This window comes from Oncorhynchus mykiss, chromosome 29, assembly GCF_057628025.1.
Source record: "Oncorhynchus mykiss isolate SJ-2025 chromosome 29, ASM5762802v1, whole genome shotgun sequence".
NCBI lineage: Eukaryota > Metazoa > Chordata > Actinopteri > Salmoniformes > Salmonidae > Oncorhynchus > Oncorhynchus mykiss.
In genome coordinates, this window is record NC_143050.1 from 21,096,673 (window position 1) to 21,115,967 (window position 19,295).

A 19,295-nucleotide genomic window follows, 5' to 3' on the forward strand; every position below is an offset into this window, starting at 1 on the left:
AGAAATGTGTAGGAGGGCATGAGACAAAGGAATGTGTAGTATCGGTGGAAAAAACAGTGTGTCAATTGTGGGGAGGCCCATGTTGCTGGGGATCAGAAGTGCCCAGTGCTAGAGATACAGGTTGAGGTTGCCAGGGTCAGAGTAGAATAGAAGGCGTCATATGCTGAGGCAGTGAAGAGGATGATGATGATGATGATGGGTCAATGGTAAGTAGTAGGCCTAGGCCAATACAGACTGATGTGAATTGGTGCTTCAGTAAGGTTTTCTTCTTAACATTCATTGACATGTTTTATGCCAGCAGCATACCACCCTGCATACCACTGCTGGCTTGCTTCTGAAGCTAAGCAGGGTTGGGCCTGGTCTGTTCCTGGATGGAAGACCAGATGCTGCTGGAAGTGGTGTTGGAGGGCCAGTAGGAGGCACTATTTCCTCTGGTCTAAAACAAATGTCCCAGGACACAGCCCTGTGTAGGGTGCCGTCTTTTGGATGGGACGTTAAACGGGTGTCCTGACTCTCTGAGGTCATTAAAGATCCCATGGCACTTATTGTAAGAGTAGGGGGGTTAACCCTGGTGTCCTGGCTAAATTCCCAGTCTGGCCCTCAAACCATCACAGTCACCTAATAATCCCCAGTTTACAATTGGCTCATTCATCCCCCTCCTCTCCCCTGTAACTATTCCCAAGGTTGTTGCTGCAAATGAGAATATGTTCTCAGTCAACTTACCTGGTAAAATAACAAGATACAATTTTAAATTTAAAAATCAGTTGTACCTCAGAAATGGAACATAAATCCTAGGCACTGTGCTTCTACATCTGCATTGCTTGCTGTTTGGGGTCTTAGGCTAGGTTTCTGTATACGCACTTTGTGACATCTGCTGATGTAAAAAGGGTTTTATGAATAAATTTGATTTGAAATCCCAGAAAATATATGTTGTGGTGGCAGCTGCAGAAAAGTACTTGGGTGTACAAGATTTTCCTGCAGAAGAGTTACAACGTGTGTAGAACGAAAGAGGTGTAAGATCAGTTAGGGTCAAAGTAGTGGAATGGAGGTGTTTTTGTTTGTTATTTGTGTATGTAATAGTGGTATCTAAGTGTAGGGTGAGTTGGTGGAGTCTTTTCCCCTTCCTTTTTATTTTTGTATCACAAAAGATAACGCGATCGACCACAGGTGGCGTGATGCACTAACAAATGTGCGAACGCCATGATACCAAAGAAGAAGTAAAGGAAGACGCATGCGCATATTATTTGTGTACAGAGCATGTGGAGGGCAGGCCTGGACTGTGTCTCTACTCATAGTATGTTTTTTTCCCCACACATTCTGATTATTGGGATGAAAAGTATGAAAGGGAAGGGCAAAGCAAAAGAAAATAATCTCTCTGTCCGTACTGGACTTGTATTCCCAATCGGAAAAATTCACAGACTTTTGCGGGCTGGGAAGTACGCCGAACAGGTCGGGTGTAGAGCTTCCGTGTTTTTGGCTGGCGTGCTGGAGTACTTGGTCAATGAAATCCTCAAACTGGCTGGAGACTCTGCTAGGGAGGCACTCTCACCGCACATCAGCCCTCATCACATTCCTGGACTACACAAACGACAAACTTTCCCCAGAGTCTGTAAACCTTCTCCAGACTGTTGATACTGATGCAGTTTAGGTTCTCCAGGCAGATAATTCCGTATTCTGATGTGAAAACAGGTTTTCTTTCTGACCTGACATTGAAAGCGGCATTTACGAATCTTGCAGAAGTTATCATATGAATGAATAAGTATTGTCACAGCCTGCAGACAAATTAAGTGGATGCTTGTTTACACCTTCTTTCGGCAGACCTCTTCAATTACGTCATGTACCTTCTATGAAAACAAGGTGCACCCAACTACCTAAAAAACACATAATAATCTGAACTACCTTGGAATATGTTGTCGTTTTACCTCCATCGTTGGCCATCTAAATTTCAGTGTTTTCCTCTTTGGCCATTGACTTTTTTTTCTTTTAATATAAAGGATAACCTGTCTATGACATCTATGCCCAGGACTTGCAGCACATAGATGCATTCATTGTTGATTCAATCCCAGACATACCCTTGAAAGGGAGGGAAATGTGCTATCTCCTACCATGACAGTTTCTGATAAACAGACTCCTCTGGTCGTTTTGGTTGAAGGGAAAGGCTGTGTTCAAATAGTAGCTGTACAGTGCTGTATGTGCAAATTCACTGGATTTGTTTTAAAGTGAGTGAGAAGGCACTGTGTTTGCAAGACAACCTATGACCGTTAAAGCTACGTGTCTTTTAACATTGTGTCATGGAATGTCATCTCAAAATTGATAAATTGATGCAGTTGCTTGGATGGGCCTCTTGACTGCAAGCCAAGTGTAAGAGGAGAACACTACTGAGGACACATCACATGAATGTAATCTCCACAAACCGATTCTAACCACCACGTACGTACAAGGTAGACGACATTCATAGCGAGTTGGAGACACAAATAATGTTTTGTAGGTCTCTTAAAATACAACTGCTTTGTGAAATGTCCACCAAGATACTTACCACTGTTTGGTACCTGCAACTTCTGAGTAAATGTGGCACTGTCTATTCTTCCACAAGTGCGAGTGAATTACACCATGACATTCTGGGGGCTCTAGAAATGGTTGTATGGGCCTATTAATAAAGACGTCATTTAAACGGTAAACATTTATTACCTTTTAATGTGTCATGAACACAACCAGTCATATTTTCATCTGATTGTCAAACAAATCACTTCAAAAAGTAGGCTGCCTGTGAATGTTTGTCCACTCCAAAATAATTCCTGGATCCAAACTGCATGTCTACTCGTGCCATTTGATGAATGGAAATAGACATCTGTTACAGAACACCAAGAAGTGTTCCTAATGACATTCCGCTACGGTCATTGATTAGGCCTGCATGCTTCTTGCTGACAAAATTACATTTTTTGGTCAATTTGTTCACCCTAACACACACGGTCAACTTACTACACTAGGCTACAATGCCTTCAAATAGGCCTACCGGTAGCCAGTGATGTAGTGGTAAAAACAATAGGTGGGTAAACTCTGCTTCTAAAACAAACAAAAAACTCCCAGTGAATTTTTCTGAAAAAGTTTGGATAACTGCGTTTACTTGCGTTTACCCTCCACCAGGCCAACACCACTGCCAGTAGCCTACCCTCTTTGCCGAGGCAATTTTACACATGAATACATGCAGAACAGGTAGCCTATATTCAATATAATACATGAGTTGACTCAAAACATGTTTTACACCCTAGTTCATGAGTTGTCCATAATTCATGAGTTAATGCATGGAGTCTTCACAGATCGTGACAAAACAATACCTTTCTTTCCATATGTTAATGACATTTATGACAGTGTTATTTGTCTTTATTAGGCATATTAACAATTGAATTAAAACGTTGAACTTAAACCCTGTACAAATCATGGATCTTGGAGATCTCGGAAAATGCACTGTAAGTGTAACTGTGCCTTCATAACATTTCAGTTTGTTTCACCGTGGAAACATTTCACACGGGCATACAAATCCAAAATAATCTGACCGAAAGAATCACCTTATAGGCCTACTGTCATTATCGTGCAGCCAGCCTACTTGTTGGATGGATTGGATGTGCATTGGTGTCTAGCTGTAAGCTAGTTGTCTAGTGTTATTGTTGCCCATCATCGGCTGATCCAGGGAAGAAAACAACTATTGTTAAGAAATGATAAAGCTAAATAAATGGTATACTATACTGAACATAAATATAAACACAACATGTAAAGTGTTGGTCCCATGTTTCATGAGCTGAAATAAAAGATCCCAGACATTTTCCATATGCACTAAAAGTTTATTTCTTCAAAATTGTGTGCACACATTTCTTTACATCCCTGTTAGTGAGCATTTCTCTTTGCCAGATAATCCATCCACCTTGACAGTTGGTAAATCAAGAAGCTGAGTGCACCTGTACCAGACAGATGGCAGACAGTGTGTACTGTATGGCGTTGTGTGGGCGAGCGGTTTGCTGATGTGAACATTGTGAACAGAGTGCCCCATGGTGAAGGTGGGGTTATGGTATGGGCAGGCATAAGCTACGAACAACGAACACAATTGCATTTTATCAATTGTAATTTGAATGCACAGAGATACTGTGCATACTCACAAGACGTCACCCATTGAGTATGTTTGGGATGCTCTGAATGTATGTATACGACAGCATGTTCCAGTTCCCAACAATATCAAGATACTTCGCACAGCGTTTGAAGAGGAGTGCGACAACATTCCACAGGCCACAATCAACAGCCTGATCAACTCTATGCGAAGGAGATGTGTAACGCAGCATGAGGCAAATGGTGGTAACACCAGATATTGACTGGTTTTCTCATCTACGCCCCTACCTTTTTTTAAGGTGTCTGTGACCAACAGATGCATATCTGTATTCCCAGGCATGTGAAATCCATAGATGAGGGCCTAATGAATGTATTTCAATTGACTGATTTCCTTATATGAACTGTAACTCAGTAAACTCAGTCAAATCTAGAATTTCTTGCATGTTGTGTTTATATTTTTGTTCACTGTACTTCTGAGCACGGAGAACACCAGTATCCGCGCGTACCTGAAAAACAATACAATGAGTGCTCTAAACAGCTGGCTGACAAAAGCAAACAATGATAAATCAATGGATAAATCTAATGTGTTGGAATAAAGGCTATTTTTATCAAGGAGCCATAGCAAACAAATGGCAAAATTAAGACATACAAAGGAAAATATATGCAGACAGGGGCTCAGCTGAGGCTGAAATCCAGCACTACTGAGTGGATAGTGCCTCCACATAGGAATAAATGGTTTAAACCATGACAGATAGATGGAGGTGTTTATTTTAATTTACCACTGTAAAACATATTTAACACTACCTTTTTAACAAATAGGGAATGGTTAAATTAGCATTATTTAGATGAGCATTTATGGGAGCTAACTTCTCATTCAGTGAACCTGAGCTCCCCCTGGTTTCCCTGTAATTCGCACCTTGCCCACTAACTTCAAAACTGAAGGGCCACCACAGCACTGTTTTGCTGTTTGACTGCAATAGATTATACGCCCAATAGATGGTGCCAATGTGTTTTTCATATGCATTGGTGAAGTGAGTTGTTGTGACTTCATTATGACCACCTCAAAGACATTTGCTTTGAATTAGGCCAATATTTTTAGTCCAAGCTGTTATCAAATCAAATTTTACTGGTCACATACACATATTTAGAAGATGTTATTGCGGGTGTAGGGGAAAATGCTTGTGTTATCATTCTGACCTGGCTTTCTCTTTTATATCACTCTCCCCCCTCACATCTCTGTCATTCCTACTTTTACTACATCCTGTACATTTCTTTCCATATCTGCTTTCATGTTTCCTAGACAATGCACACAGATTATTTTCCAGGGAAAGAAGATAAATTAATTAGACATCATTACATTATGCGGTTGGTATGCGCAAAGTTCAAACATTCAGGGTTCATGCACTTGGAGTCACAGACAATCTCCTCCCATGCATTTCAGATGCCATACTTTATGAGGTTGAAAAGTACTGATCATTATTGGGTGGGAGTGAAACCAGAAGCTCCAGTGTAGTTGTGGGCCAGGGCAGTACAGTGTGAGAGGCTCCTCCTCCTGGATGCTGTGTATGGGCCTACAAATATTTGGCAGCCTACGTGCTGAATGCCACGTTGCCTGTGGTGTGTGTGTATGTGTGTGCTGCCCAGATTCAGTTCTAGACTCTTAAGTTGAGTAATGGAAACCTGCTGTCTATGAAAGAAAACATTGAAATTGTCTGGATGTTTATTTGTCTGCAGTGTAGAAGTGGCAACCTGGTTTCAAATGTTTGGTGATGCTGGATGTGAAAGTGAAGAATTGATAAATAATTTGACTGAGATTGTAAAGGGGATATAAATGCGGAAATTGTGCCTGGATAGAAGAGTTGAGGGGTTAAAGCAATAAGCTGTATTGGGGTGAATGTGAGGAAGAGGAGGAGGTCATAGTAGTAGCACCACTATGCCTGCTGCCTCATTTTATACTGCTGACAATGGTTTCTTATCTAAACTTTTAATTAATTTTTTAGCTGATTTTGCTGTCCATAAGTGGCAGTCTTTGAATAATTCTTAGTGTGTCCACTAGTCTGTCTGGGCCCAAAGTCAGAAAACGAGAATTCCAGCAACGTGGACAAACGAACTGGGTTAATGGCTTGCAGATGTGGTTCCACTGTCTAGGGAACACTGTGCTGCCCTTAACGGAGAGAGCGGAGGCTGCATGGGAAGTGATTCAATGAGTTACGAGGAAAAACAACCATGACCCAGTACAGATGGTTCTGTTTCGGTGGACCAAGAAGAACCAACCCAAAAACACCTGCGCATAATTTTTACTTTTTGGGGAACTTATGGTATGTTACTTTAGTATGCTGAATCATAAGAGTCTAGTCTCTGCAATCAAATCATGTCCAAAACATAATCAAAATGAATCATTCAAATGTCTTCCCTCTTCTTTCTCTGGAAAGATAGGCCATCTGTTGGATTTTACTGGAAATAGAACTCTACTTATAAGAAATCTATGTAGCCTATACGACCTAACGGAAAACTTTACATTTGAGTCATTTAGCAGACGCTCGTGATCTTAAGATAGCTTTGTGGGGCCACCACATACAGTGCCTTGCAAAATTATCCAGACCCCTTGGATTTCTTCCCATTTTATTGTATTACAAAGTGGGATTAAAATGTATTTAATTGTACTTTTTTTGTCAACAATCTACACAAAATACTCTGTAATGTCAAAGAGGAAGAAAAAGTCAAACATTTAAATATGAATAAAAGGTAAATAACTACACAATGGTTGTTGCATAAGTATGCAGCTTCCTTAGTCAATGCATGTTAAAAACACCTTTGGCATCGATTACAGCTGTGAGTCTTCTTGGGTAAGTCTATAAGAGCTTTTCACACCTGAATTGTGCAATATTGGTCCATTATTCTTTAAAAGATTCTTCAAACCCTGTCAAGATCATGGCTAGACCACAATGTTCAAGTCTTGCCATAGATTTTCAAGCAGATTTAAGTCAAAACTGTATATTGGCCACTCAGGAACATCCACTGTCTTCTAGGTAAGCAACTTCAGTGTAGATTTGGCCTTGTGTTGTAGGTTATTGTCCTGCTGAAAGGTGAATCCCTCTCCCAGTCTCTGGTGTAAAGCAGACTGAAGCAAATTTTTCTCTAGGATTTTGCCTGTGCTTAGCTCCATCCCGTTTATTTTTATCCTGGAAAAACTCCCCAGTATTAGCAGATGTCAAGGATAGCCATACCCATGATGCAGCGACCACCATGCTTGAAAATAAGGAGGCAGTTACTCAGTATTGTGTTGTGTTGAATTTGCCCCAAACATAAGGCATTGAATTCAGGCCAAAAAGTTGATTCATTTTCTGTGTTTTTTTGCAGTATTACTTTAGTGCCTTGTTTGCATACAATATGCATTTTTTTGAATATTTTAATTCTGTATATTTGTATAATTTCTTCACTGTCATTTAGGTCATTATTGTAGAGTCACTACAATGTTGTTGATCCATCCTCAGTTTTCTCCCATCACAGCCATTGAACTCTGTAGCTGTTTTAAAATCACCAATGGCCTCATGATAACATCCCTGGGCAGTTTCATTCCTGTCCTACAGGTCAGTTCAGAAGGATGAATGTATCTTGGATGTGTCTGGGTGGTTTAATACATCATTCACAGCATAATTATTAACTTGACCATGCTTATAGAGATATTCAATGTCTGATTTGTTATTTTTACCCATCTACCAATCATTGTCCTTTATGAGGTTTTCCAAAACATACCTGGTCTTTGTAGTTGAATCTGTGCTTGAAATTCAATACTTGACTGAGGGACCTTGCAGATGTTGTATGTATGGGGGATAGAGGAAGGGTAAGTCATTCAAAAATCATGTCAACCCCTCTTATTTCACACAGTGAGTCTATGTAATTTATGTGATTTGTTAAGCCAAATTGTATAGCTGAACTAATGTAGGCTTTCCTAAACAAAGGGACTGAATACTTATGCAACAGCTATATTTTAGTTATCATTTTCATTTTTCTTTTTTAAAATATACATTTTCCTCCACTGACACACTGTTTTACTCATATCATATGTATATACTGCATTCTACAGTATTCTAGTCAATGCCACTTCAACATTGCTCTTCTAATATGTATATATTTCTTAACTCCATTATTTTATCTTTATTGTTGTGAATTGTTAACACTGCACTGTTGAAGCTAGGAACACAATAATTTCGCTACACCCGCAGTAACATCTGCTAAATATGTTTACGCGACAAATAACATTTGATTTGATGTTCTTTCCAAAGACAGGAACGTATTTTTACTTTGAGGGCCCTGTAAACGTAAATAGATCATTGTATCCCCGTGGTTGTCATTGTTTCCTATTTTAGATTGAACTGTGTGTCTTGATTATATCTGAGGCCGATGGCTACTCCCACCTCACTGGATCAAACGTCTGCTATACATCTCTGTGTCTAAGACAATTCCAAGACGTTCGGAGGGAGGACACATTCTGGGGGAGATCAAATCATGCCTCTTGGCTCTGATTCGCCTTCAGAGAGCTTACACAAGGAATGATGTCAAGTCATGTGACTCTGGTCTGAAACGTGCAGAGAAGACTATTTTATAATTCAGTACTGGCCAGCCAATTCTATAAATTTGGATTTTTCCACAGTGTGTGGTGTGACAAATTCTAAGAAGATTTAGGGCCAAAATAAATGATATGGTCATTTATTATAATTATCGGAGGTCATACACAAGTGCTTCTTTCCAGATTCTCATTCAGATTGTCTCTTTGTGTGGTCGATGAAAAGGACTCGTGGATACATTGATTAGCCAAAAAAACTGTTTAATCATTATTAATAGAAAGTGCCCAGTCCCCAATGGAAAACATTCCTGTTACAAAACTAAACTTTAGTTTGCTACAATCTGCCCCCTAGTGTAAAATGTGGGTATGGAAATAATATGGCTGCCTTTTAGTTTCAGGATATGTAAAATAAGATCTTAGTGTATATTTTTTAAATATATATATTTTTTTACATAGTATGCATTTTGATAGTGTCCAGCAGTGTTGACTGTGGATTGAGAGATTAGAATGTATTGCGTTCTGGTGATTTTTTAAAATCTGATACTGCAGTACAGTCGTGGTGACTGTGGTCAGTCATTTAAAAAATACATTTCCGAGACGACATGACAGAGAAAAATGAAAACCATTGATTTAAGGTAACCCAACTATATATTATGTCCCTAGTGTTAACAACAGGGAAGTGTTTTCTTTGGCATACTGTAAGGGAAGATTAAAAGTTCCCGATATGTCCAGGACTTTAGGGATCAACGTGGTCATACTGCAATCTGAGGCACCATTGAAACAGTCCCAAATGAAAGAACAGAGAGACCGCAATGTGTTTATTGCATAGAATAACTGCTGCATAAATTCATATAGCTACGCTTAAAAATAAGAGCAACACATTGCCAAAAAAGGACCAAAGGGAAAGAAGCTGGAATTTTTTGTTCAGTTTTTGTTTATGTGAGTGAACATCGCAATGACATGTTTACATTTTAGAGCTCCTGTGAGAAAGTTGATGTGCAAAGACCATTTTGGCACGATGAGGTTGCACTTTTGTCAGAGGTCATCCAACAAAGTAAGTGCTATTTATCCTAACATTTGCGTTTCTGCTGATCTGGCCAATGAGCTTGTAATTTTCTTATCACATACTATAAGAAATAGGCCTACTGTTGCAAAATCAGAATTGTTTTAAGTAGTCTGACTTTATAAAATTGTGCGTGCGTGTGTGTGCTCTCTCCCAGATTTATTTCCTGGGTGGGGTAATTGTAGAAAGGCATTGTGACTGTGATTATGTGCTTATACTGTGATGTGCTTTTGCAAGCCCTAAGCAGTCATTAGCAAAGTCCACACATCAGTGATTCTACCTTGATGACCAAGGTGACATAGGGATTATTTTACTAACTGAGGGACCTGTTGAAAATGTTTCATATAGAAATATTTGTAATTTAACTGGTTAGTTAGTTAACATGTTTAGTTTATAGGCTACACATCTGAAACTCATGTTAATTACACCGCACATGGCTGACAGTTATAATAACGTAAGACAGTGCAAGAAAAACACAAGACATGGTTTTATATTATTAAACTCTGGAGTAGACCCATTAAGAGGGTCGGCGTCAAGTAGCCTATCCATCCAGTTGTTACATGAGCACCATGCCATTCTGGGCTTGTCTAACAACGGAATTAGAAACTTCATGTGTTCAACTCCTCCTCCTCCCCACTCTTAGCGCATCTGCTAGACTCTGGACAGAACGACGTGAGGTTGCGTGGAGAACATAGCAATACTGGTGCAGGTTTTTCAGCATTTAATGTAGTGTAAATTAGACTTACTTTGAAAAGTCATTGAATGTACTTTATTTTCAACGGGAAAATGATATACCACATAAAGTAAAATATTAGTAATTATCAGTCATAACCTATTTAGTTGAATTAGTTGTATTATGGGAGTGCGTTCATTTGTCACGCTTTATGCGTGTGCGCACGTATGTTTATTCGTTTGCATACTGCAAACTGTCCAATCTCAGCGGAATCCACCAGAGACAAGGCCAGGAAATAACCAAGCCGCAGGTACATTACGGCAGACAATACAATGGGCGCACAATGGTAAGGTTTTTAGCCTTCTGAGTCACGGCTCGGAATATCGACCACCAAAGCAAAGAGGCGCCGATAAAGACCAAGTCCAAGAGAGACCTGTCACCATCATTAGCGATGGGGAAGCCAACAAACCCTCTGATTCATCGAGACCGCTTCCCTCATCTATTCACACAGTGTCCGGCGCAGGAGCGCGCCCGCGCTGGATACCACCTCGAGTTTCAAGGCCCCCTAGGGGACAGGGGCACCAGCAACAGGATTCCCATCCAAGTGGCCTTGCAGAAACGAAGGCAAATGGCACGACGAATGGGACACAGGACAAACCATCCCCATCGCCGAGAAGAGAAGACATGATGGCAGGAGATGATCCTTACAACCCATACAAAACCTCAGATTCAGATAATCCTTACTACAATTACTATGACGTGTACGAGAGTCCCAGGCGCAGAGAGAGACCTGGATATGGCACAAGGTACCATCAGAACGGTAAGAATGGTTGAATTGGTTGGAATTTGAGATGCATTTGCTGCAGAATTATTTTCCCAGTACATGTAGCTTTAAAAAGATACATTCTGTGTTATTGTTTTTCTTCATATAACATTAACTTGTGATTAAGACAAATACATATCCTCTAGGTCTGCCTGATCTTGTGCCAGATGCATACTACATTCAAGCCTCTGCATATGTCCAGAGAGTTCCTATGTACAACCTCCGATGTGCAAATGAAGAGAACTGCTTGTCAAGGTACTATTGGAAGAAACACTACAGATTTAAAGAGAAGGTTATTGTCCAACAACTTCATTTGTGTGAGTCAGATTGTGTGAGTTGTAACTCTTGAGCGTTTGTGGTTTAAGGTTGCCCTAAATAGATTCCTGCTGCCAGTTGTAAGTGTCGACTGGTAGAATTCAACAAACCGTTTAAACGCTCCTCAGTTTACATGGAGAAATCATCACTAGTCAAACGGGTAAACTCATTATCAAAACTAACGCAAACAACCATATCCTTCTCAAAAGGAATCACTACTCGCTGTACCAAACCTTTCCCATAAATGTAAGACCAAACACTTTATTTAAAAGAAGGTATTTGGATTATAAATGCACTCTATTCAATTCTGTGTCCAAAGTGTATTCAGTTTGTGATGTTGTGTTGGTGTGGCAGTTCAGCCTACAGAGCAAGAGACTATGACACCCGCATGCTTCTGAGGTTCCCACAACGTGTGAAGAACCAGGGGACGGCTGACTTCCTGCCAAGCAGACCGCGCTACTCCTGGGAATGGCACAGTTGTCACCAGTGAGTCTCTCCCAGTCTGTCTATATGACTTTCCACCTATGTCCAGATCTGTATGTTTCTTTGTCTCTATCTGCCAGTTACACAAACACTGTATCGTTTGTGCTGTTCTTTCTTTTTCTTTCTCTGTCTTACGGAGTAGATTAATGTCCTTCTATTGATCATTAACACACTGGTCTCATCAGACTCATTGGTCTGTCAAATATAGCATTGCAACATTTTATGGTAATGTATTTGACTCCAATTTCCACTTCAAAATATTTGACTCCAAAACACAACTTGTACTGCACCTGAGAAATGTGATTCTGGATGTGTAGCCAGAACCTTCAGAGAGAGAGACGTCTATAACCTGTATACATTCAAAATATGCCAGTTCTCTTGATTCCATAGACGTCTGCATTTCACATTACCTCAGCCCATAGCTATGCTCTGAAGTAAGTCACATAATGTACTAACATCAAGTATGGGGTACATTTGGCAGAGTTCCAGTTAACATATTGACTTACATCCTGTAGTTGGTTTTTGTACAACTGATTTGTAAGTCTCAGTCTCATTGACTGGATCTTGACCTGAACCCTTTCCTATGCATTCCTCAGCATTGGAACAACATGTTTTCATTTTTCTACAGTGCATGTTTGATTGAATGCCAGCCAAAGTGATGACCAAGTTATTGAATCAGTTATTTTACACTGATCAACCTCCATTGTCCTGATTCTCTCCAGACATTACCACAGCATGGACGAGTTCAGCCACTATGACCTGCTGGATTCCGGTGGGAGGAGTGTGGCTGAGGGACACAAGGCCAGCTTCTGCCTGGAGGACAGCTCCTGTGACTACGGCTACTACAGACGCTTTGCTTGCACCTCACACACCCAGGTTACCAACACAACCCTTGTTGCTTTATGTCATGTTGACAATCCGACCCCAGGAAGACTAGCTGTCACCATTGCCGTCGGCCTAATAAAAAAATAAACCATAAATGTCCAACCATGGATGATTTTCCTGCTTTATCTCGTCTCTCAACTAATAACTGGACAGTGCCAATTTTGCTCTTCTTGTATGTCTAGATTGTATAACTAGTTGTTTAGTACCAGGATATGATGTCCAGCAAAACACATACATGCAGTTAAATACTCTGCAGGGTTGGGGTCAATTCCATTTAAATTCCAGCCAATTCAGAAAGTAAACCAAATTCCAATTCCACATGTTTCTCATTTAAAATAATTGAACATAAATGGAATTGGAATTTCAATGTTCTTCTTGAAAATTACTGGAATTGAAATGGAATTGACCCCTACCCTGATACTCTGTAATGGCATGTAGGTGCTTCTTACTGTTGTCTAATCAGAGGTTTCATGTTGCTCCTTTGGTTATAGGGCCTTAGTCCAGGATGTTATGATACCTATAACGCAGACATCGACTGCCAGTGGATTGATATTACAGATGTGAAACCTGGGAACTATGTCCTGAAGGTTTGTCACAAAAACAGATGACATTATTGGCACTTTGTAGCTGAACACTGTGTCACACATTCCCATACCATCTCTAAGAAGAATTTCTGTTGTTTTTATGAAACGCTATGAAACATTTGTACTTCTACCCTTTTTTTTTGCTCTTTTTGTGTTTTAGATCAGTGTGAACCCCAGCTATCAGGTTCCAGAGTCTGACTACAGCAACAACATTGTGCGCTGTGAGGTCCGCTATACTGGCAACTACGCCTATGTGTCAGGATGTCACGTCTCACAGTGAGTCTTGAAATCCCTCATCTCATTTTGCATAACATTGTGCATGCTTTTTATAGTAGGAGTCGGGAGTAGGAGTAGGTCTAGGAAACCAGCCCAAGTTTCAACACATGACTCAGCATCTTATTCACTGTAGTGTGCCAGACAGTAATCCTTTATAAACTTATTGTGACCATCTAATAATCAGAACTCACATTACAGGAAATATTATGCTGTGTGTTTTGCTGTATGTGCTGTATGTGCTGTATGTGCTGTATGTGATGAAATTCTTTATTATTTTCTTCTCAGCTATTAAGAGGGGGATGTCACTCTCCAAACCACTGAGAAGCAATTCTGTGAAAACTCCATAGCAGAAAATGACAGAACATTTGTGGATAAAGCACACATGGATAACTGCAATTATGTAAAAATGGCCATACTCTTACCAAATTGACAGTTGACCAATTTTTCCGGTTAATGTAAAAAAAAAAAAACTCTAAGGTTAATTTTATTCCTAAATTAAACATGTTTTTGTAAAGCCATTCTGTATGTTCAATGAGGAGGTAATAAAATATGGATCTAATTACTTGATAGGTTTAGAATTAAAAGTATAGCCTCTATATTACATAGCCTATAGTTGGTTTTAAAAGGTCTAAACCAAATACATTGAATTTCAGATGTTAAAACCCCACCAAAATTCGAAATGGCTTGTTTTTTACATATCAATTACAATATTCAGCACCACATTGTATGGAATCCATCTTCAGCTTGCTTAAAAAGCACAAAATGTAGCGCATGGTGAGATACCATTTTTTTTAACCATGGCATATTTCCCTCATCGTTGTATGTGTTTTACGTCAAACATATCATCACTTTAATTCACTCTTTCTATAATTATTCACATTTGCTTGCTATAGCTTGTATGTTTACAACTCATGTTCAAGGTCACTTTAGATTTTTAAAATTACATTAAAGGGTTTGAAAATTGGTATATATTAGCAGTACACAGATCCGTTTTTTGTAGGCCCAGGAATCAACTTCCAAAAATTAAATTTGGCATGAAATTTGTTATAAAATGGAAAAATATTCTCTCAGTCCCATTGCAAAATGTGTAGAATTGCAGGAATTGAACTCTAAAATGTATCCTCTGTCAAGAGGTGGGCCACTAAAATGTTTTGCTCACAAGTTGCCCATCCCTGAGTAAAAGTATTTCCCATATAGTACTGGATACTGTACATACTGTGCCTGTGCTCTGAACCAAATATTCAAACAGAATTAGGATTCATTTGTTTTGTGAAATGCTTTTACTTATGGTTTTTCTGCGAGCTATCTATTTTGTCCTGTTTTGTTTGATATTTATGCAATGATAAAGCTCATATAACTGCACCGTTTTGATGTATTCCAGGAAATCTACTTGAATAAATCATTGTGACATTCATTGTGATTTTGTTTTCTTATTTAAACCCTCGAAATATATTGTAGCTGGTTTTCACACAGTTGATTAATTTGAGATACAAATTATGTTGGTTAATTGATTAATGAGGCTCGCGGTCGTAATACCTCTCCACCCAAGTAGAGAGCAGCAGTGTGACTTTATTGTACTTCCATACGCTACAGTCAAAACAAGAAGAAGAATCAATTTCAGCGAAATGTAACTAGCTAGCTAGCTGGCTCACAAAACCTCCATATGTGTTTGCAAGTTCATATATATCTCGAGGCTTCATGCATTTAGTGTTGGAGTTGTTTTTCCAAAATGCATAACGTCAGGATTTTCATTCCATCGTTCCGTTCAGAGGACAATCCGATTGAGAAAGGGTACACGGTAAGAGATCTTGAATGTCCTCTGCACCAGTAAAGTTAAGCCTGTGCAAAAACCGCAGAACCACAATCATAGCATTGCAGGTTTGCAACACATGGTTGAAAACAAACCAAGAGTATCTTAGCTACTTCAATTTGGACAATGTTCGCTACTATCAAGGCAAACTTGACGTGACTAGAGTGGGAGTAAAGAAGACCCCCGTTGAGAGCGATCCATTCTAGGAATTTTGACCAGCGACCTTAAAAACAGATTTTTACTGGTAGTCCTGACATGGTGTGAAACTCCCGACCGTTTCATTTTGATAACAAAGTCACGAAAGAGCAGTTTTGTCCAACTAGTGTATTGTTTTAAATGGCTATGACTGTCAAATGTGAATTTGTTCAAATCAGGGTCATGTCTTTCAGCCTGTACGTTCACATTTATTTAACATTTCCTAACCATGACTGTGGTTCTTTTTCATCTCCAGGTCTTTAAAATCGACGTGCTAATGAATGGCAGACAGCATACAGTGAAGAAGCGCTACAGTGAATTTCATAATCTCCATAAAATAGTGAGTTTTTGTGTACCATTGATTATTTTCTGTCACGGCCATGCAAAAGACTGACTGATTATTCTTGGTGCAAGAACAGAGCCCACTTTACTTTCTAAACATATTTTGTACTCTGCAACATCCTGAGCCATCATTGTCAATGATATTGTAAGGCTTGGTCTAGGTTTGTGGGGTGATAATTAGTGGAATCAGCTTGAGCTAGGCTTTGAAAGACTCCTCTACCCTCATCCACAGATTGCCCTGTGACCATGCTCAATTTGATATTTGCTTCTTTCAGCTGAAGAAGAGTATGACGCCTCCTGAGATACCCTCTAAGCATGTACGGAACTGGATTCCCAAAGTTCTGGAGCAGAGAAGACATGGTCTGGAACTATATCTACAGGTAATGGGAATACAACCACAGGGCTACACTGACTAGATATTCTGAATCCACACACTCTCAATCTTTTGTATTAATAGGACCACTGACCTTTTTCCCCTGACTACCATTTGCTTTTGTTTTTCTTGTGTCTGTTATTCCACAGACTATAATTATGGAGAATGAAGTTCTCCCAAAGATATTCCTGGATTTCCTCAACATCCGCCACTTTCCCTCACTGACAAAAACAGAAAGTTGTGGGTGAGTTTTTATACAATGTGCCCTATAAAAGTGAGGCTACTTTTATAACATCTCATCTGGGAAAGAAAATAGTTCCTCTATATAATATCCCCAAACTGATTTTCTATCTTGCATTTTTTTCTTTCTTTTTAAAGGTCATTTGAAACTGAATCTGAAGAGGCAAGGTTTGTTAAGTGATTTTATGTTGATTAGATTTGTAGTAGTGACTGTGTTGTAGGGTAACTTCAAAGTATGTCAAAATGCAAGTTCAGATTGCTAACTATTCTGAATAATTTTGTCAGAACATTATCTTTATTAGACTTGTGAAACTTCTCCATCTCCTCTCTGGTCTCTCTCTAGTAAACTGACCCACCAACCAGCAATGCTCTACCATAGAGACCCCTACATGCTCCCATCCTCCCAAGGTAACATATCTTTACACATCTTCAGGCTGCCCATGAATATACATTCAATATGGTTGCAATATTAAAGATCTATTTTGTCATATTTTAATCAAGTCAAGTTTATTTGTCATATGCACCGGATACACAATGCTCCCCCTCAATAATGCAACAAATAAGAATATAAAAAAAATTAATACAATATGTAAATAGAAGCTCATTAGAATACAAATGTTTCTTGTAAATACAATAATCATTTGAAGCGGGAATGTAATATTGTATAGAACAAATCAGTTTTACTTTGCTTTTTTTCTCCCCATAGATACATTTTCAAATGTTGTCGTAGAAGGAGTGATACATGGAATATTCTTCCCAGACCTTCAACCAAGGTAGAGTTACTGTTTGCCAGCTTGGAGGACTTACTAGTAACTCATGAAGAGAAAGAGAAGATTAAGAAATTAACAGCTTGTATGAGTCAATTTTGTAAACATTCTAATAGTTGTGTGTTTATGATATAATATTTTGTGGTTTGTTTCTGTGTTAATGGATATCTTGATAATATTTTAGATGAAACGACTCAAAGAAATGCATTTTCTGAATGATTGTTATTCAAAGATGAACACTCATGATGTTATGACAACATTTAAGATAACGCATATATTCAGCCTCATGGACCCACAGGCTGTATCCATCTACTAATGGTCTTTCACTCAAATTAAGGTGAGACCTTGGAAGTTTTACACAGTGAAATAACATTACTAGGTCAAACACTTAACTCTAATATATTAGCTATGAATTAATGAAGGGCAACCGATCAAACATTTCAAACATGTGATTAAAAAGCTGAAATATAAAAAGGGAAACTGAACATGTACTGTCAGTGTAATAAGATGTCTTATGTTGGTCTGCCTTATCTCAACTTTGTGTGTGTCCCTTTCTATTTTAAAGAAGATCCATGTGGTTCGTTGTTGCTCTTTTTGAACGTGGGACTGCTGCTGTAAACTTACAAGGCCATTTACACGCCAGTCAGTTTTGATCCAATTTAAAGTGATTGACGCTGTACAGATCTAAACTCTTCGTGATGCTGTAGTGTTCAGCATATGGTAATGCTGTGTGTGTAATTGATAAGCCTCATACACAGCTGATGCTTTTTCGTAGTAAGTCCAGCTTAGTTGGTCTGACATTACTTTGCGCTTGTCATTCATTAGACAATTATGGATGGCTAATAATATAGACACTCTGAAAGACATGGTCTGGACTTTCTATTGACTAGAATTCTCTGCCATCCTTGATATTTCTATCCGATGTGGTCTCTGAATTGAGACCGTGTGAACATTAAAACACTTAAAGCTAGAATCCTTTATTAAAACAGTGGTAATCCTGCATCTGTTTCAGTAAAAAGCTGAGGGATAGGGCAGGAGAAATGTTGCCACCATCTTTGATATCAGCATTCGTTTTAGCTATATTTTGAGGATAGTTTGTTTACATTTACAAACATTGGATTAAAACAAGCTTATATTTTGGGTTCTGATGGGTATGGCTGTCAGGCATTTTTAAGTTGTATTTTTCAAGAATGAATTGTTATGTAAGGGATAAACACCAACTTTCAGTACATTACCTTGGAAATAATGGATGATGCAGTCCCTTCGAGGTTCATTCTTCCAGGGTAATGTACAGAACAGAGGTGTTTACTCCGCTTATACCACAGTTGCCAAAGAAAACAATACTAAAGCACACATTTATAGGTCAAAAATAGCATGTTTATTTTCATTTCGATGTGTGATTTCACCTGGTAATAACTAAGGATTCTAGCTTTAAAGTAGAGGATTTTCCATTTGTTAAATGAGAAGTGAACTTGGGTTAGTTGAGCAGTCATGTATAGAACTGTCCACTTCAACTGAGATAAAATCATGCCTGTGTTGACAAATCCAGCTGTTTTTGTTTCTACTTTGTATGTGTATGTCTTGTACAGTATGTATCTTGTGCCATGACACCCGAGTAATGATACTGTAGCACTTTACAGATCACTGTGCTCTGCCTAAAGTATCATGATTAAGACTGATGGCAATAAAGCATGACATTTCCTTAATGGTTTCTTTTTTTCTCAAATAATTTCCCCCATGTTTTAAGGTTTACAAAATCTGAAACATGCATGGTCATGAGCTTTTAAGTTCAAACACTGAG

General features: G+C 39.0%; 2 protein-coding genes across 4 annotated transcripts; both read left to right on the forward strand.

Moving 5' to 3' along the window:
* The first annotated feature begins 9,415 nt into the window (after positions 1 to 9,415).
* Positions 9,416 to 15,181, forward strand: LOC110509899 (protein-lysine 6-oxidase). Of its 3 annotated transcripts, XM_021591096.3 has the most exons (8): positions 9,416 to 9,719; positions 10,372 to 11,221; positions 11,371 to 11,479; positions 11,894 to 12,025; positions 12,745 to 12,898; positions 13,399 to 13,494; positions 13,652 to 13,767; positions 14,053 to 15,181. In XM_021591096.3, the coding sequence occupies exons 2-8, from the start codon at positions 10,585 to 10,587 to the stop codon at positions 14,057 to 14,059; spliced, it is 1,251 nt and encodes a 416-aa protein (XP_021446771.1). In that variant the 5' UTR covers positions 9,416 to 9,719; positions 10,372 to 10,584; the 3' UTR covers positions 14,060 to 15,181. The 3 variants fall into 3 exon arrangements, with proteins under 3 accessions (XP_021446771.1, XP_090082909.1, XP_090082910.1); XM_090226783.1 differs by lacking the exon at positions 9,416 to 9,719 and having other exon boundaries at positions 9,943 to 11,221; XM_090226784.1 differs by lacking the exons at positions 9,416 to 9,719; positions 14,053 to 15,181 and having other exon boundaries at positions 9,943 to 11,221; positions 13,652 to 13,771.
* A 90-nt stretch (positions 15,182 to 15,271) lies between these two features.
* LOC110509900 (sorting nexin-24) lies at positions 15,272 to 19,200 on the forward strand. The gene is made up of 7 exons (XM_021591097.3): positions 15,272 to 15,565; positions 16,029 to 16,112; positions 16,390 to 16,494; positions 16,637 to 16,731; positions 16,866 to 16,895; positions 17,071 to 17,135; positions 17,434 to 19,200. The coding sequence occupies exons 1-7, from the start codon at positions 15,497 to 15,499 to the stop codon at positions 17,502 to 17,504; spliced, it is 519 nt and encodes a 172-aa protein (XP_021446772.1). The 5' UTR covers positions 15,272 to 15,496; the 3' UTR covers positions 17,505 to 19,200.
* Positions 19,201 to 19,295: the final 95 nt, after the last annotated feature.